Source organism: Carex rostrata, chromosome 7 (assembly GCF_964058835.1).
Source record: "Carex rostrata chromosome 7, lpCarRost1.2, whole genome shotgun sequence".
Taxonomy (NCBI): domain Eukaryota; kingdom Viridiplantae; phylum Streptophyta; class Magnoliopsida; order Poales; family Cyperaceae; genus Carex; species Carex rostrata.
In genome coordinates, this window is record NC_135924.1 from 8,143,211 (window position 1) to 8,161,815 (window position 18,605).

The 18,605-nt window shown below is 35.6% G+C and overlaps 3 protein-coding genes across 7 annotated transcripts; 2 read left to right on the top strand and 1 right to left on the bottom strand.

The window, feature by feature from the left end:
• Nucleotides 1-1,331: 1,331 nt before the first annotated feature.
• Nucleotides 1,332-4,767, top strand: LOC144556777 (putative UDP-3-O-acyl-N-acetylglucosamine deacetylase 1, mitochondrial). Of its 4 annotated transcripts, XR_013512495.1 has the most exons (8): nucleotides 1,332-1,462; nucleotides 1,570-1,866; nucleotides 2,090-2,296; nucleotides 2,698-2,796; nucleotides 2,919-2,983; nucleotides 3,480-3,624; nucleotides 4,470-4,618; nucleotides 4,651-4,767. XR_013512495.1 is itself a non-coding variant. In XM_078305213.1 (7 exons), the coding sequence occupies exons 1-7, from the start codon at nucleotides 1,412-1,414 to the stop codon at nucleotides 4,518-4,520; spliced, it is 915 nt and encodes a 304-aa protein (XP_078161339.1). In that variant the 5' UTR covers nucleotides 1,332-1,411; the 3' UTR covers nucleotides 4,521-4,767. The 4 variants fall into 4 exon arrangements, 1 of the variants encoding a protein (XP_078161339.1); XR_013512497.1 differs by having other exon boundaries at nucleotides 2,698-2,825; nucleotides 4,470-4,767; XR_013512496.1 differs by having other exon boundaries at nucleotides 2,698-2,825; nucleotides 2,919-2,979; nucleotides 4,470-4,693.
• Nucleotides 4,768-5,892: 1,125 nt separating this feature from the next.
• LOC144557337 (transcription repressor OFP14-like) lies at nucleotides 5,893-7,360 on the top strand. Its single transcript, XM_078305903.1, has one exon. It carries the CDS (start codon nucleotides 6,320-6,322, stop codon nucleotides 7,073-7,075), a length of 756 nt encoding a protein of 251 aa, XP_078162029.1. The 5' UTR covers nucleotides 5,893-6,319; the 3' UTR covers nucleotides 7,076-7,360.
• A 916-nt stretch (nucleotides 7,361-8,276) lies between these two features.
• Nucleotides 8,277-12,830, bottom strand: LOC144556514 (translocase of chloroplast 34, chloroplastic-like). 2 transcript variants are annotated; one of them, XM_078304891.1, is made up of 8 exons: nucleotides 12,674-12,830; nucleotides 12,231-12,332; nucleotides 11,807-11,914; nucleotides 11,165-11,289; nucleotides 10,601-10,865; nucleotides 10,266-10,334; nucleotides 9,128-9,289; nucleotides 8,277-8,609 (listed from the first exon to the last, which is right to left on the bottom strand). In XM_078304891.1, exons 2-8 carry the CDS (start codon nucleotides 12,327-12,329, stop codon nucleotides 8,499-8,501), a joined length of 939 nt encoding a protein of 312 aa, XP_078161017.1. In that variant the 5' UTR covers nucleotides 12,330-12,332; nucleotides 12,674-12,830; the 3' UTR covers nucleotides 8,277-8,498. The 2 variants fall into 2 exon arrangements, with proteins under 2 accessions (XP_078161017.1, XP_078161018.1); XM_078304892.1 differs by having other exon boundaries at nucleotides 12,694-12,800.
• Nucleotides 12,831-18,605: the final 5,775 nt, after the last annotated feature.

Consider the following 18,605-nt stretch of genomic DNA (forward strand, 5'->3'; position numbering starts at 1 on the left):
CAAAAGGCCCAGGATGGAATAAATATATATAGTCTAGTTACATGGCCCAATCCGAGATGGGAGCATCCCGATCCAAGGCCTGACCCAGAGTTGGCTTAGGATCACCTCTAGTAGTCGCCTGTACAGGGCAGGTGCGACGTAGTCACCGCTTTCTATGCGGACGTCACCGCTCATTGTACGACCCCCGCATTATGCATATGCGGGTGTCACTGCATTCCACGCAAGCCTGGTCACTCGTATGCGATATCCTCTAACAGTTCTGATAACGCAGGATGTCAGAACTGGAGAAGGCTATTTAAGGTGAACAGTTTCATTGAATCGAGACTGGCACTTTCACTACTTGAGACACAACACAAGGTAGAGTCATAGTGTCTCACAATTTCCATCGAGTTCTTAATCTTGACTTATACAACTCGGACTGTCCTATCGGGATGGGACGCCACACACACACGTACACGTCCAGTTATAAAACTCATTACGAAACTCGAGTCTTACCTCGACAGAGGCCGTATCAGATATAATTTGTTCGAAATTGATTCGCAAACTATTTAGGTTCGAATATCAAATAATACAACTAATGGATTCAACAATTAATCTTTAATAATGTAGGAACCAAACTTATATCAGAACTCAAAATTGTTAATATAATGGTAGCTTATAATAGAAAAATGTTTCAGCAGTGTAACAAATTAACAATGAGATAAGTTTAATTTGACTAGGTATGTGATTTTAATCAATCCAGCAGCATAAAAGGTAAGAGAATATGGAACTAGTCCATAATCCACCAGTATGAATTTGTGGAAGGTAAAAGAAAACCATGTAAATTTTGTTCCACGAGAATAAAATTAATGTATAAACTACCGGTATAACTAGAGCTACCAAATTAAATTTAATTTATAATTTGATTGACTTCGATTCAAAAAATTTAGAATTTTCAATTAATTCGATTCAAAATTATTTTGTTATGAAACAAATCAAATTAGTTTGATTCAAATCTTAATTCAAACTCAAATTCAAACTCGATAATTTCGATTCAATTCGATTCGTTTGCAGGCTGTCCAATGGGTCCGGACCCCCTAAAGTAACCCAATTTTTGAGTTTTGAATCAAGACTGTCTGATTTAAATCCATTGTTCAAGATTGCTTCGTGATTCGAATTCATATCTCGCGATGTGCGTTCTACTTTGAATAGATTATCAGAATCGGACGGTCCCGATTTAAAACCCAAAAATTGGGTTACTTCCCTGGATCCGAACTCAGGTCCAGTGGAGTGAGATTTAGCTAACTACAGTCAAAGGTTTGGCTTGCTGATCAACGGTCTTCCCTCTCCTTCGTCAGAAATTTTTGTAAGCCGGGTTGAGGACCACTTCCAGCGTACTACAGGGATCTGCTAAGAAAGCTGTCGCTGGTGAATGTCGGCCAGAGCTCTCCGGTCCCTCTCTCGCTCCATCTCTTGGATACCTGTACGTCTCTCTCCCTTCCCTCTCTGGGTATAGTACCTCACTCTAAATCTTTCTCTAAACCCTGACTACATTCCCTGCGTCCTCCATGTATCTGCCTAATTTGACAGACAGGGAAGCCGCAGCAAACCCTAGCTAAGGAGGCTTCTCTCTCAGGCATTGGCCTCCACTCTGGCGCCTCTTCTCTGGTCAGACTCCTCCCAGCAATGGCCGGGGAGGGAAGATACTTCATCTCCGGCGATGCAAAAGTTAGGGTTCAGGCCACAATTGAAAATTGCGTGGACTCGGTCCTCTGCACCGTGTTGAGGAATGATGGGGCTAAGGTTTGTACTGTGGAACATTTATTGTCTTCGCTAGAGATTCTTGGTGTAGATAATTGCCGGATCGAAATAGATGGTGGAAATGAGGTTTGCTTCATCTCTCTCTCTCTCTCCCTCTCTGTCTGTACGTGAAAAATATTTGTTTATTTATAAGAATACCTATTTGTTCAGAGGCCAGTTATTCTTAATAAAAACCCTGTATGTGCTTCTGTTATCCATTTATTCTTTTTCAATGTTGGGTATCGCTTCCTTACACAATATATGATTCTTATCAAAAGGTGCTTTCAGCAACTTACTATTTGTGTATCAGATTCCTTTGTTAGATGGATCATCGAAAGGATGGACGGAGCTCATAAAGAGCACTGGTCTGTGTGTTGCAAGGGATGACAAAGGCCTAGGAATGGAGAAGTTGGTGCCTAAGCTTCTTGAGACGGTGCATTTGCATAGAGATGATTCTTTCATAGTTGCCTTCCCTTCTCCTGAGACCCGTATCACTTATGGAATTGACTTTCCCAAGGTCAGTGACTTCTGATTCAATATTTATGTACCTTTTGTGCAAATTTTAATTTAGTGTTTTTGTCGTACAGAAAGAAACCATTGGATTATCCAAATTCAACCTAATAAAGCTAAATAGATTATATTTCCCTCTTTTGGTTCTTTGGTAAATTGGTGTGACAATGTGAAATTTTTAAAGGTAATCGGTACTTTCTTCATGACTTATCATATTAAATGCTCGTCATTTGCTAATAAGTAATAACCGAAGAAAAAAATTGAGTGATAGTTGGAGGGAATTGTCGAGTGCTTTGTGCATATAATCAAGTTCAATATGGGAACTGCAATATAGATGCTTATGGAACTCTGTTATTATCTCTAGCTTACAACTTAATATATGATGCTTTAAAAAAATCAGTGTAACAGGTTCCGGCAATTGGTTCTCAGCAGTTCTCCTTAATTGTGGATAAAGATAAATACACAAATGAAATCGCACCTTCCAGAACCTTCTGCATATTTGAAGAGGTCCTTTCTGTCTCTTTGTTTAATTATAGGTAGCTATGTTCCTGATAAATGTACTCCCGTTTATTGTTCTAGCATTTATCTGTGGGTGTCTCGTTTCTATCACTTTTGCTTTTGTCTGTTAGGTTCAAAAGTTGTGGGTTGCTGGGCTTATCAAAGGAGGATCTTCAGAAAATGCTATTGTGTGTAGGTGAATAAATAATTCAGTCTTTGTTATTCTTCATAAATTGTTCTTTACATTTCCTTTGGTTTGTATCAGAATTGTAGGTTAAACATAAATTGTCTCGTTGCCAATTGAGCAATTGGCCTGACCATCCATTTTTTTTTTTTGTTATTTGGCATGCCTCAGTGCTTGATAGCTCAAGTGCACAACGTAGTGGAAGTTCAGTTTAATTTTTTGTTAAATGCAAGCATAATTGATGAATTGTTGTACAGTTTAGGATTAATCGAGATAAAATTGCACTTGATTGTGGTTTGGCTGTGCAGTCAAGGTTTAACTGCATCTGAATATCATGTCAGAAAAAAATGGATAAATCAATGATGATAAAATGCATAGTTTTAATATAGTTGCATAAATAGGAAATTTGTATTGTATCAGTGTGTTTTGCTATACATAATCTACATCGCAATCCTTGGCACAGTATTGTAACACTTATGGGTTTTTTAACTTTTGTTTTCCATTTCAGCCTAAGGGATGGTTGGTTAAATCCACCACTTAGATTTCCTGATGAGCCATGTCGGCACAAAATACTAGATTTGATTGGTGATTTCTCTCTCCTTGCACAAAATGGCAATGGAGGCCTTCCAGTTGCCCATATTTCGGCATACAAGGTTAGTTGCACTAGGAGTGGCAAATGTGTTGGTTCAGTCTAGTGCGGTTCTGATCAATTATTTTCTTCTTTTTCTTGGGTCATGTATGTTGACTTATTTTTGGATTTGGGTCCTTTGAAATTGAGGACAGTTCAGGTCTTATGTAAATTCCGTTCTATATATGCTTCAATTTCTTTGGGGGTGTGTTTTGTGTATTTTGGAGGTACTCTTTATGGATTACTTTCTGCTCAGATTGGGTTCATTTTATGCAGATGATATTTTGGAATTGCGTGTAATTAGGTAACCCTATTGTGGTAGCAATTCAACCAACTGGTACCTTTCTAAGCAGCCAACTCTTTGTATAATCCCTCAAGCCCACCGCCACACAGAAAGAAATGAAATAAAAGAATACTTGTGTTATTGGTATTGAACAGTAACATTAATGATAAGTACTATAATTTGTTAACTAGGCAGTATGGTAATGATAAAATCATCAATAAAGAGGAAAGCTTTAAATTGCCTCTTAAACTTTTGTACAACATTTATTCTTACCAAAAAAAAAAAAAAACTTTTGTGCATTTAGCAAAATTTCCTGGATTGATGTGTCATTTTGGTGAGACCTGCATAGAAGAGACCCATGGGCAAACAACCTTTTAGTTCTATTGTTTTGGATATTTTCTGTCTTTAATGGTGTTCCTATGATGTAACACATGAGCATGGTTAGAACACAAGGGTGTGAACAAAATAACGAATAACACAAAGCAAAAGTTCACCAGAATGTTATTAAGCTCTCCTCTCGATAATACCTGAATTATTCTTGTGTTCTTTAATGATGAACTTGAACAACTGTTGATCTTGTGCTGTAGGCCGGTCATTCCTTGCACACTGGATTTGTACGCCATCTACTGGAGAGATGAACTTCAGAATAGTTATCTTGTTGCAGAATCCTTATTTGTGGGGTTCTGTTGAGCCGTTCTTGTGTACAATAAAAAAAATGAAAAATACCTGACTTTTTGTTTTTTGAGGAAAGAAAAAAAAATCTGTCAGTGTGATCTGTGAATTAATTATTTCAAGAGAGCTTTTTATAGTGACAGTTTTTTTCACAATTTTTGTGAGGATGAATTGCTACAGTTACCATGACATGAATTCAAGTTTTTCATTGTTTCCAGTATGGCAATATGCATTAAGAGGGTGCTCCAATTCCATTAATCATTTGGCACACTAACCGCATTAATCCAAATGCTGTGTTGGATAAACAAGCTTCAGCCTTTGATCAAGGAAGTAAACAAGCTTCAGCCTTTTCTCAAGTAGACTTGTGTCGGTTCCTCTCTATCTGTGCTGATTGAAAACCAGTTGTTTGATTAATGCAGTGCTATATTTTACAGTGTGACTCCTGTCATCCTGCTATAACTTGTAAGCGTGCAGTGCCTTGTATATACTTCGTAAATAGAAAGTCTCATCTTGACATACCTTCCTAGCTTTAGTACATTGTTAGAAAAATATAGTATTGTAGATGATAGTTTCAGGGATATAATATCCAAACAGATTATTCAGTTCACTGAAGATGCTCTAATGGATGTGCAAAGGAGCATATTCATGCCATCGTGGCTAATTAACACTTCTAACTTTTCAGCTTCCATTAGGTAATTTCGCCAATGTTGCACGCAAGGAAACTATCGTACATGACCAAATCCGTTAACTTATTGTCTGCCTTCTGTTCCTTGACACCTCATCATCAACCCCACCGTGTTGCGGGAGAGTATCCTCTGCGGAGTATTCTCTGCAGAGCTGTACGGAGCTTTTAATCTGGTCCGTTCATCTTGATCGGACGGACCAGATCAGAGGGACCTAAATTTTGAGATCTGATCTGGTCCGTCCGATCAAAACAAACAGACCAGATTAAAAGCTCCGCAAATGATACTCTGCAGAGGATAGCGTTCCCCGTGTTGCTCCCTCATCCTTAATTCCTCCATCATTGACAATGTACAGTAGTCACTGTCACTCGGGATGACATAGCATGGATCTGATCCTTCCTTTTAAACCAATCTGTGACCTTTTTGGATACAAATGTGCCTGTAATTTTATAATTATATAGATAGCCCGCTACCTTTTTCATCCACGGGTTGTCAAAAATTCTAGTTTGGTCCCTAGAAAACATCAGAAGGCTATGCATATATGGAACATTCCTTCTCTTCAAGTGTACATATGTAAAGATCATTTTGCTTCATAGGGAGACTTGCAGTTGATTTATCTTAATATATAATATGTCTGCATTCTGTTAGTGGTTTGTAGAGGTGAGACAAAAACATTTTATTTATCTTGATTATTAAGAAAAAAAATGGATTTAAATTTGATTTCTTACTCCGTAATAAACTCCAACTGTTGTATCATTCTTGTGAAATTCAATTTATAACAAGATTTATAGCGTTTGTGCATACATGTTTTTATTGTTGAAATTTTCATCTGCAAATATTAAATTCAAGCCTTCTCATCTAAGTATCTGTTGTTTTGGAATTGTAGAGCCGAATTAATTTTCTCATTAAAGGCAAGAATAACCTCCTCCCTCTTTAACTATGAAGAGAAACCTACATATCACCTATAAATGTAACTTAAGAGAAATTACCATTATAACAATAAAACACTTCAAAAAATCCTTCTCTAGCTGTATACCAATTGTAAATCAATCTCTCTTCCTCATTTACCCAATAAAACAACAATGGAGAAGAAGACCAAGCTTCCAAAGTCCATCAAGCTGTACTTGTCCAAGAAGCTAAAGAAGGTACCAACACTAAACCTTAACAGCTCCATCAACCCAAGCAGGCTGAGATCAGCATGTAAGTATCCCAAAACCCCATCCTTTGACAAGTGGGACCCAAATATCAATCACCCCACAATCAACCATGCAGCCACACTCTCCGACGTGGATCAATTCCTCTTCGACAACTTCCATTCCCTCTACATCAATGACAACAACTCTTCTTCAACCAGCACATTCACCAAACCAAATGGAAGGATGCATCCAGAGTTCTCAGGCAATTCAACCTCAGTGTCATCCATGACATCGGCATCAGTGACTGATGACGTCAGTGCGAAGGAGGCAGTGGTGGGGATCATGATTTTCTCCATGGACCCCTACGAGGATTTCATGAGTTCAATGAAGAGTATGGCAGAGGCGCACCATGCAGATGCATCTCAGCCGTTGGATTGGGATTTCCTGGAGGAGTTGCTGCTCTGTTATCTGGAGCTGAATGACAAGAGCATCCACAAGCATGTTCTTAGAGCATTTAGTGACCTCACAGCCAGAATTCGCACGAGTAAGGTCCCTGTTATGAGCAGGAGAACTGTACCAGTGAATAGAAGGATGCAAGAGGAGGTAGACAGAGAGGAGACGCCAGATTCGCCTTGCCAACATTTCCCAGCAGATTTTCCAGAAGATTATGACAACGAACAAAATCAGACTGGCGGTTTTTAAGATTTTTACTGTATTGAGCGCTGCCTGAGGCCAGGGGGTTTGTACTTTGATGTATGGGCTACAGAATTTGATTAGATAAAATTTATAAATTACATGATATACGATTTGATTAGGATAACCTTACCTAATAATTTCTCGAGAAATCCTTCTCTTTCTTTACACTTTCAGCCCATCATCAGAATCCATGTACGAGAAAATTCACTTCTCATATTACGAATAATTACTTGATCTATCCAAAAGAATCACTTTTTATTAGTAAGCTAAGATCCATAAAAATAAAGATGAAAGTTCAACTTTTTATTTCCTGACATATAACGAGTCCAACAAATCCCTGGTCGACTTGATTCTTCTTTTCGGCAGAAATATTTATTTTTACCATCTCTACGAAAATAAATCAAATAACCATTTTTATCTGAAAATTTGATTTTTACATTAAAATTGAGACCCGAATTTTGAAAATACGGACGGATTCTTTTTTTTTTTTTTTTTTTTTTTAATTCAGCCCACACCGCTTTTTTTTGTTTTGGATGTTGTGTCAGACCAATTGTCGTGTGTTTGTTTGTTTTTCCTAAAATATGTGGGTCATTTTTTTCATACACCATTAATTAGTCTGACAAAACAATATTAAAAAAAAAAAACGGTGTGGGATGATAAAATAAAAGAACTGATTTGCAGGTATTATATTAGGATGATTTTAAATAAAAAAAACTGCTCACTAATTAGGAAGTACGTGCGAAATCGATTTAGTGACCTCGTCAATCAATAACGTCCCATCACATGACACTCCAGTACTACCACGTCAAAAATTAGCTCACACATCTACAGATCCGTATCGTCCCAGGTACCTGACTCTAACACAATTGAAACGGACGGTCCAGATTTACTCTCAGCCAGTGCTTACTCAGGATGGTGGAGGACAGTATTATTTGTGCTTTGAGATTCGTGTCAAGTTAAAAACAACAATTTTAGGCCGTCCAATTCAATTGTACTCAGTCCGGTAACCTGAGGGATGTGAATTCAGTAGGAGACACTCCCAACCGAACCAAAATCAATTTGATGTCTAAAATCTAAACAACTCAGATCTCATTCTATTCCGTCAGGTACTGCACTGGATCTGAATTCTTATATAATCACTAGTGCTACAATAGTATGAAAAAAAGAGAGTATATTATGTCAAACAAAATGCCTAAGATAAAAGATGAATCTGAAATAGCTTGATCAAACATTAACAGCACAATCACAACATGTGGCATCCCCTTGCACCCACAATTACATCATGATGGTAAAAAAATTATTACAATGCGACACCTACAAAATAAAGCATAACTCACCAAGAAAGCTAAATCTAAGCCTCACACATCCTTAAAACTTCTTAAATCAGAGATTTTCCAAAATGATATTACCAAAAAAGATAGTAGTGGAACTAGAATTTGCCCTTGGCAAGACCCCTGTCACGCAGCTCCCAAGCAGGAATCCTTTCACTCTCCATATCTTTTTGTATGCTCCCTTTAATACTCTTTATCACAAAAAGGTACTAAAATGACATAAAAAAAGAAAAGGAAAAATTAGCAGAATCACAGTAACAGCACAAAATCCAGTGTCCAAACTGATACATAACTGAACTCCATAATGCATTCCAGATTTACAACAAAAGCATTAGAAGTATACATCAGTACCCCAGTCAAAACCATTAGCATAACCAGGGAATGAACACCATCTGATTCAGAAATTTTGATTTTGGTGGCCTTGTAGTACAAAAAAGAGCACAGCATTAGAAGGTATACATCAGTACCCTGGTCAAACCTATTAGCATGTTGGTAATGATAACAAATGGTACCTGGTAACAAAAATAAACAGCCATCTGACTCAGAAATTTTAATTTCAGCGGCCTTGTAGTACAGAAAAGAACACAGTGATGCATATTGCACCACCATAGACCAACTGAACCATACTTGTTTCCCTTACATGTACCAGTCTTTTCAGTTACAATACTTTTGGACCATTTGGTACTCGAGCCCGTCGTAATAACCAGCAGGATGGAAGAAGGGAAACCTGGAATGCTAAGATGAGAGGAATGAAGCGTTTGCCCCAATTATTTGGGTTGGGCCCATCGATCAATTTCTGATCAACAACAATAGGCTCACTTCCGTTTGACACTACCTCCACTATCACCTTCACCAAATTCGGGATCCATGTGGTACCATCTGGCAAAACCTGTTTGAACAACAAGACAGTTGAATTATTATTAAATGCAATGATTTAGGCACAAAAGAATCAAATTCCTCTCATTTTGGTAGGCCAGTTTTATACTACTGTTTGTCTTGGCAATGTTTATCTTTCTCTTGTCTAATGTCTAATTCACAACGGTACGGTATTGGAAAAATTTGGTTAAATGAAGGAGATTGAAGCTTCTTTTTGCACAATATTGGGTGAAATCTATTTTCCTTATTTGGATCGCTCTCTATTACTCATGACTTGCCTTGGGTTCATTACAGATCACACCTACTTCCTAGAACAAGTATCATCTCAGGTATTGGGCGGTGGGGCCCACTACTTTACGGCCCAGATTAACTCAATCCGGTGCCTATTTGGGTATAGCGCAGGGGGGCAGTATTATTTGGTGTTTTGAGATTCGTGCCAAGTTAAAAGGACAATCCGGATCCAATAATTCTAAAAGATTCCCTTGTCCGGTACTGGGGAGGATATGAATTCTATTACCTAACCAAGTTAAGGGTCAGTAGGTCCAGACAGAAGTCTCAAAATACATGTACTCAAAAGTAAATTTTGCTTCCACAGAAAACATAAGCTAGCTTAATAAGAGAGGTTTTTGAGGCTTATAAAAATTCCAGCTTTACAATGCTGAGTACCATTTAAAGCCCCTAAGATGTTTGATTGCACAAATGGAACAATCAGATGATTTCAAAGCTTCAAGGATGCAAATCAAGTTTCACAGCTGCTAATTAAGCAGTTATGAATTTATGATGATACTTAGATTGAAGTATACTGTAACATTGAGGATTCACAAATGGCAAAATTGCCAAATGTATTTGCCTTAATATTGGAGATATATAGGACAAATTGGAGCTTAATTGTGCTACTGAAGCTCATTGGCTTTACAACCTATACTGGTCTAGTATGGCGACAGGTGTTGGATGGTACATAAAGCCTAAATATTTAACAAAATGAGTACCTTTTCGCCCAACTCATTTGTCCTGCATCTCCCACTATTTTCTACCAATACCACAGGAATTTGATTTGCCTGATTAAGAACCAAAAAAATGTAACAATCATAATCTTTCTATTATTCACTCGAACACACCTTTTGAATTTATAGGGTCGGTTCTGTAGAAGTATGCATCAGTATAACCAAAAAGGTGCATTTCGGATAAGTCATTTGTAATTACATATTGCCATACTGGGAAGTTGTGCTCTTTTCATCAGTATACTTTTGAATGAAAAATATTTGGTCATATCAGGTCAAGAACCACAGAACATGAGAAGCAAATCGGTGGATCTTGTTAATACCGCATATTCTTTCCTGCTGATACCAGCACCAAGGCGCATGTATCGAAGCACTGTCTCAGATCTCCTGGTAAAGAAGTCCTCGTAAGACAGGCCATCAGGTGGAGACAGCTGGGCATGTGTCAGAACAAGCACAGAGCGATTCCAGATGGCCTTTCCAAAGGTTTCAGTTATGGACTTCACAACCTGCTTGTCCAGACTGTCAACCCGGTATGCATCCAGCCGCTCCACAAACAAGAGCACGTCTATTGTCTTGTTCAGCAGAAACCTGACAAACAAAGATCCATTAATTGATTTATGTAGTGATGATCAGTATGGTACTGAATCAACTTTAGCAACCATAGCTTACTCCATGTCTTCTTTTTGGCATATCCTATTTTGAATTAATGCAGTTACACAGTGGTTTGAGATGACATTTCTAAAATTGAGGAACACAATTGCAAAAATGGAAGTGGCTTCTGGCTTAATTTGCTTAAATTTTGGGCTATGTTACTAATACAAGGAACAAGTCTACGTTGGATTTGGACCAATTTCAACATATGACCAACTCGATTTAAGATATTATACCGTTTGATGATGTCAAGGGCTTGCTCATTAATGTAGCCCCCTTCTACGATGCCTGGAGTGTCAATGATGTTTAAGGTGAAGCCGGCCCTTGTTCGAGAGCACATCATAGGCCTCAGTCCTTCAGACTAAAAAATTAGACAAACAATTAACAAAATGGAATGTGGAAAGGAAGATGAGTATTGCAGTTATAATCAGCACAAAATTACATCAGGTCAGTACCATGCTGCCTGACTGTTTATCTATGTCAAAACTTTAGCAAGAAGTCATGTGCTTTTCAAGTGCTGACAAATTAACCCTATCTCAAAGAGCTATTTTTTCAATAAGGCCAAATCAAACTAAAACGGAGGCAAAAAAATTTGGATGTTGATTTACAACTGTGCATTGGCATGCGATGAAGCTGTTCAGCTCAGTCAGGAATTCAGGACTACTTAATGAATTCTTTGTTGGACTTAACCTAAAAAATAAAGTGAAGTTATTATTCACAAATACCACCAACAAAAAAACTGGTGCTTATTAGAAATTGAAAGTGTTGACAATCAAAGGTATTATAAACAAAATTAAATGTTAAATAAAAAAAGAAGGAACCCAGTAAATTATTTTAGCAGACCACAAAAAAATCAGAAAGGAGGGAAGTTAACTAACCTGGAAGGCACTAACAGCAGCAACTCTCTCCCCAAGAAGGGAATTAACGGTAGAAGATTTACCGACCCCACCTTTTCCCATCACTAGTATTGTCAGCGTATCCACATTCTGACATTTGAATAACAATACTGAATACACTACATAAAACATCCAGGATTACTGAGAATAAGGACAGTACATACTATATGTACAATATCAATTCACTGCTTCAATTCAATGTTTTTTTTTTTTATTTCTTTTTTCTTTTTATTTTACTCTCAACAGAGTGAACGAAGGATAACATCCAGGATTGTAAACCCAATTAGTAAGATTATCTCATTGAACGTTACTCGATGAACACTCGGTTCAATGAAGATTAAACTAAATAGAGCATAATAAAAACTTAATTGCAGAGCTAAGATAGATATCTAAAAGTAAAGACTACCTCTCCCTTCAACTTCCCCAGCAATTCAACAAGTTTGTTTTGAGTAGCTACAGGGAATTGTTGGATCCCTACCCACTCACGAGCTAAAGGCATAGCCATTTCCTATTTTATAAATAACACGTAAAATCGTTAGTAGAAATGACAAACAAGGGTAATCACATGAAATCAATTTCATTTTAACAGAGAATTAGATTATTCTCAGCTTTATGTTGGGGCAAACTAAACTTTTTCTCCTGATAATACAAACAAAATTCATCTCCAACTAAACCAAAATTCAAAGAAATGTACTTTGTCACCCATTAATAGTACATCAACCGTAACTTAAGGAAATCCTTTGGTTAAAAAAACAGCCAGAGTCAAAACCTCGAAAACAAAGTGGTAAAAGGACTTCAAGGGTTTTACACCGAACAATCGAAAAGCGTTCGAATTTAACAATCACTTACTTAAAGGGTTTCTGAAGAACGAAACCACGTTCAATTACAGAAACTCTAATTACAAGGAACTCCGAAACAAGGGTTTCGGATTGGGAAGAACGGAGAAGAGAGGAGGGTTTAGAAGGAGAGTGATAAGGTTAGGGACACATCGGAATAATATATATATTTAAAATATTTTCGAGAACAACCCCAGAAAATACGCTTATTTAATTTCAGAGCCCGGTCTATTTTGGAGGGCTGCACTTTCCCTGGGCTATTAATAAGAGAGATTAGTATTTAGGCCGGGTTGTTTATTCTCTACTAAGTTTCGTTACTACCACAGTCAAAATAAAACCATTATTATGGGCTGGGCTTAAAGGCCCAACTACATTGATTGGTTGAATTTCTTTAGTGGCATGCAAGATGCCAAGTAAATCTATCTTGTGAATTTTAGTATTCTGCTTACACCTTGTTTGGATGGAGTGTAGAGGAAGGGATGGACCGGAAAGAAACGAAAAAAAATTCTCGAATTGTGTTTGATTGATAAAATTATGTTAGAGGTGAAGGGTACATGAGAAAAAAAGTTTAATCTTACATGCTTCTAATTAATATAATTGATTTTCCTCTCAATTTGAGATGTAATGGTGGAAAAAAAATTGTTGCAAATATTTTCAAAACAAATTACACAAATATTTAACTCTATATCTTACTTATATAATTCACATTAAAGTTCCTCTATTACAAACCTACAGGAGCAACCAAATTTCTCATTGATCTTCTTAATTTTAATTAACCAAACAAAAAATTAATTTTATTTTTTCTCATTAATTATCCAAACACATAAAATATATATATATATATTAATCTTCATTTTTATTCAATTCCATTTGCTTCTATTCTTCACCTCCCCTCCCTTGCTCTACTCTCCATTCAAACAAGTTGGTGAAGTCCATTACCGTTTCTCCCCTTTTCGATTTTCTGCAAATTTCTACGAACTTCAGATCAGGGATATTCTGTGGCCGCAACAGTGAATTTAAGAAGCATCGGGTCAAATAGACAGAGTTAAATGGGTAAATGGGTTGAAATTGGCTTCTTATATTTTTTTTTCTTTTGAGAAAGGAAATTGGCTTGTTTTGTTTCTGTGGAAGGTGGAGGCCGCAATTGATTCGGAAAAGGCTGAGTAGCAAAAGAAAAAAAAAATGTTCTGTTAATGATAATTGTTTTATGTTTGGCACTGAAAAAGTGAAAAGTACACCAGTGTTTTTGGTTAATAAGAAAAGTACCAGTGTTTTACTTATGAACGATTCGATAGACGAATTTTATTATGGCCTGTGCTGAATTAATTAAATAATTCATTGAAACGCCAGACAAAAAAAAAAAAAAAATTAGGATGAAGCTTCTTTTAAATATTTAAACACATGTATTAAATCTGCCATTTTGAAGATGTGATCGTATAATGATTGAATAATAAATGTATGTGCATCTTACTATATATAAATTTACTTGTATTGTTATAATGTATTTAAACTCTTTGTCAATAAAAAATGAAAGTGCATAATGACGAACCGAAATAACGCAAGATCTCCTCTTTCTTAGCACTAAATTTTTTGATTCAATTTGTACATACAGCTAGCTCCTTATTGAAGCCTTCACGCTAGTTGCATAATGAATTTTCTATTAGATGATAGTTGATTAGCATTTTTTTTTTTTTGTGAAAAGAGAGCCGTAAACCGTTCCCGTGCAAAAAAATAAAATAAATAATAACAATACGAGTTATTGGATCGTTTCATATTTTTGAATCATGTTTCGTAGAAAAATAGTATGATGTTTTTTTTTTCTTTATTCATGTTGGTAATAGAATTTATAATGGGGGTTGCCTAGTTTTAGAGACTAGAGAGCATCTGAAACAATCAATCCATAATTAAAATGTGTTTGGAGACCAAGTTTTATATTGTTTGGAGCGGATGTAAAATTGTTATCGTAATAGAGTAAAAAATTATCGAATCGGATTCAAACACATTAGATAATTAAATACTAAATAAATCATGATAAAATTTGCAATTTTACAAGACTATAAAATAAAACAAAGTTAGGATTTTAACTTACCGTAGAGAGCAACAATCAGTGGATTGACGGAGGCAATCAGTGGATTGACGGAAGCAGTCAGCGGTGGAGGAGCAAAGAGCCTCTCCACGTTGTAGTTTTTTTTTTAAAAGAGCAAAGTCGTCTCTCTGTGCTGCGAAGAGTAGCGTTTTTTGTTCTTCTTTGCGTAACCCCGTTCTTTTTCACTCAAGAGCGATAGGTCACTAATTTGGGTTATGTATCTAATTTATTTTATTTTTCTTTTCTTATTTGCTTTATGTTTTCGAGCTGCAATTTTGAGATGCACACAAAATCACTTTGAATACCAATTAGCGCACATTTCTCTCTCTAAATTATGGGATGTCGCTAATCACTCTTGGTTGCTCACATAAAATAACAAATGCAATCGTCGATTGTGGATTGCTATAAAATTATGGGCTCAAGGTAGGGTATATATTTTTCCAGAGTAGAATAAGGGTCCAAAATCTAGTATTATGATTTTTTTTTTAAAATTCCATGATAGTTGCAATAAATTATGCTCGTCTTTGGCTACCAACTTACATTTAATATTCATAAAAAATCTCTCATCCGAATTTTGAATTCATGATTTCTGAATGTTGTTTTTTGTCATCAGATCAAAAATAAATTCTTCGTGCTTATAAAATATATAGCCACTTGTAAAACTTTTACATACTATCTTCCTATTATTATATAAGAAAGAGGAAATGTTTCAAAAATTAACTCTAATTTTCAATGATGATAACAGGAAAGGAAGCACTGGTATGCATTCTGAGTTTCTGACCAAATACTTGACATCCCTTGGTGGTTGGTACACTAGTGGATATGAACTCTAGTCCGTCCAAAGAGGCCAATTCTGCAAGGAAAAGACTTTATTCTTCTTTTCACTTCTAATCATTGCTTCATTTGAGGAAGAAGTAGGTCATTACTGTTATATATTCAACAATCACACACATTGATTCCTTCTTTTTGTCACTTGAAGGTAATACTTTTGTCCCTTTTTTAGTAGAGATTTTAACAGAGCAGTTTTAGCTTCATGCATCCCACGAACTATAGAATCAAAACATGGATGCATATGGTTCATGCGCTGCATAAAGCCAAAACTTCTCTGTTAAATTCTTTACCCCTTTCTTATTGTTGTGGAGATTACAACCTCTTCTCGATTTCTCTTTTGCATTTTTATAAAAAAAAAAAGTATTTAATTTGCAAAGATAGACATTAAAATTCCCCATGAGTAATCATAGAGAGATATTTGGTTATAATTAAGTAGGGTCATGCTAATTAATTGAGCACTAGCGATTGCTGATGGCTGATATCACCATAAATAGACTAATTGGAGACAAATTTCGTCGTCATGTGTGATTTTTTATGAGACAACAAATAGGTGCAAATATTTAGTGGTTTTGGTTGAAGCCACCAGAGGCTTCTAGCGTTGCGTTGCCATTATGTTTCTCCTTTTGCATTCAAGCCGGGTCCTTGATAGGGACAGCTATGAGATCACACAATTCTCTCGTTATTTGTTCTTTCTTTAGATTGGTAGTCTTACCTACCAACGAATATTACAACAAATCAAACATGTGTCTTCCAATCCGATTGCAAAGAATTGGTTGGAGCTGTGATGAAACTTGATCCCCCGATGGATGTAGACTGGAAGGCGTTTAGAGAAGTGTATGAAGTTTGGGCTATGGTTAAAAGGAGGCAGGGATTCACATGCCAATACATTAATCGTAGCCAAAATGTAGAGGCTGACAGTTTGGCTAAGTTAGGAAGAAGGATAGGCAAGGATGTAATAGGCTACACTTATCCAATTAGCTGATTAGAATGGTCTAGGAATCTATTGTATTCTGGAATTTTGTAACTGCCTACGGGCGTGAATCAAGCAAAAAAATAAAAATAAATAATAATAATAATAATAAAAAATATATATAAATAAGAGTAATTAACGAGATATAATAAAAATAAGTGTCTAAACAACAGGTACAAATACAAAATAATTAAAACAAAAAACAATAATGGCAATAAACTTTAGAAACGAAAATCATAGATATGTTATCTTCCGAAATTAAATGATTGATCCTTTTTTTTTTTATATTAGATGGATCATGGATATTTGTCTTTAAAACAATGTGAATATACCATGTCAGGTTCCACGTGTACGGTGTACATCAGCACTCATATGAGGACATGCAGTGACGGGGAACGTTATTATTATTTTATGTCCTCCTCCTCATCCTTGTTTGATTAGTTTAAAAAACAATATGTTATATGTTTATGTAGGGTTGCACAAAAAATTCGTAGTTAGTGATTTGATTCGAGTTTGATTCGAAAAAGTTTGTAAAAAATTTGATTCGAATTTAGTTCAAAATTAATTCAAATCAAATTCAAACTGGACCTGATTCATTCGAAATAGGTTCGCGAACTATTCTAGTTCGAAATTCAAAGTAACGTGAATCGTTGATTTCCGCTAATGACTTATGTTCACTGCTGACTTAAAAGTCAAAACATAATGCCGCTCAGTCATAAGTCATAACTTGTAAGTCGTAACCCTCGCTCTCAGTTCTAAAACCCCAGACGACTTTCACCTCTCGCTTTCGGCGACTATAATCACTCTTCTTGTCGTAAAAAAGTTTGTAAAATATTCGATTCGAAATTAATTGAAACCAAACTTAGTTCTAAATTAATTCAAATCAAATTCAAATTGGAGTAAGTTCGATTCGGTTCGATTCGTTTGCAGCCCTATGAGTTCATCCGTTAAATATATTGGTTTTGTAATTAGGACTTCCGTTTCTATTTTTTCTCATATACCTCTTACAAGAATTAAACATGTATTTCTTAATAAAGTGACAAACCTCTTTCATACTATTTATGTTATTTTTATAATTTAAAATTAATTTATACTTTTTTCTTTTCTTTTCTTTTCTTTTATAACTAAACTTCAGTCAATTGCAAAATTAAGACCCCTTCTACCCTGCTCCAAAAGCATTAAAAGGGGATAAATGATAAATTAATTTAAATTATTTTTCGCAATCGTTTGACATATGATTTATTTTTGGGTAAATTTCACTTTAGGTCACTAAACTTTGTTATTTGTCACGAATTGGTCACTCAAGTTTGATTTGTTCCTTTTGAGTCACTCAATTTTGTTATTTGTCCCAATCAAGTCGCTCTATACTTTTCCATCCAAAATTTTAACGGAATATTCATATTCTGTCCAAAAAATTAACGGAATATACTAATTTCATCCAAAATATTAACGGAATGAGTATATTCCATCCAAAATACTAACGGAATTAGCATATTCCGTTAAAATTTTGGATGGAAAAAATTAAGAGACTTCATTGAAACAAATAATAAAGTTGAGTGACTCAAAAGTGACAAATCAAACTTGAGTGACCAATTCGTGACAAATAACAAAGTTTAATGACCTACAGCGAAATTTACCCTTAATTTTTCCGTCGCTGCTATTTGTACGACAACAACTATAATTGCACTCCTGCAGGATATTTATCTGTATTTCCCAAGGTTTTAAATAGCAATTATCGCATTACAGCGAAAAAGGTTAAATAAAAAGCTATTGCGGATAACGTAGCTATAACGAAAGTTATTCTACATAGCATTTTTTATTTAAAAAATTATATTTAATATTTCTACTAATTAATTATCAACATTATCTAAAGTCTCATAGAATAATAAGTAACACAAATTTGATTAAGAAATGATAATATTCATATTGAACCAGTACAAAGTCCAAATTGTTATTCAAAATATCACTAATAATATCATAAAATATCTATCTTTTTTCCATTCAAAATAACGTACCTAAGCATCATGGCATAAACTATATATTTTATTTTATTAAAAA

What these genes read in the sequence shown, in the direction of transcription:
- LOC144557337 (XM_078305903.1), top strand. Translation starts at nt 6,320, where the DNA reads ATGGAGAAGAAGACCAAGCTTCCAAAGTCCATCAAGCTGTACTTGTCC.
- LOC144556777 (XM_078305213.1), top strand. Translation starts at nt 1,412, where the DNA reads ATGTCGGCCAGAGCTCTCCGGTCCCTCTCTCGCTCCATCTCTTGGATA. An exon ending in AAATAGATGGTGGAAATGAG is followed by an intron (nt 1,867 to 2,089) that starts GTTTGCTTCATC and finishes TTTGTGTATCAG; the next exon opens with ATTCCTTTGTTAGATGGATC. An exon ending in CCTTCTGCATATTTGAAGAG is followed by an intron (nt 2,797 to 2,918) that starts GTCCTTTCTGTC and finishes TTTGTCTGTTAG; the next exon opens with GTTCAAAAGTTGTGGGTTGC.
- LOC144556514 (XM_078304891.1), bottom strand. Translation starts at nt 12,329, where the DNA reads ATGGCTATGCCTTTAGCTCGTGAGTGGGTAGGGATCCAACAATTCCCT. An exon ending in TCAGCAGGAAAGAATATGCG is followed by an intron (nt 10,335 to 10,600) that starts GTATTAACAAGA and finishes GTTCTTAATCAG; the next exon opens with GCAAATCAAATTCCTGTGGT. An exon ending in CTCTCATCTTAGCATTCCAG is followed by an intron (nt 8,610 to 9,127) that starts GTTTCCCTTCTT and finishes ATGTCATTTTAG; the next exon opens with TACCTTTTTGTGATAAAGAG.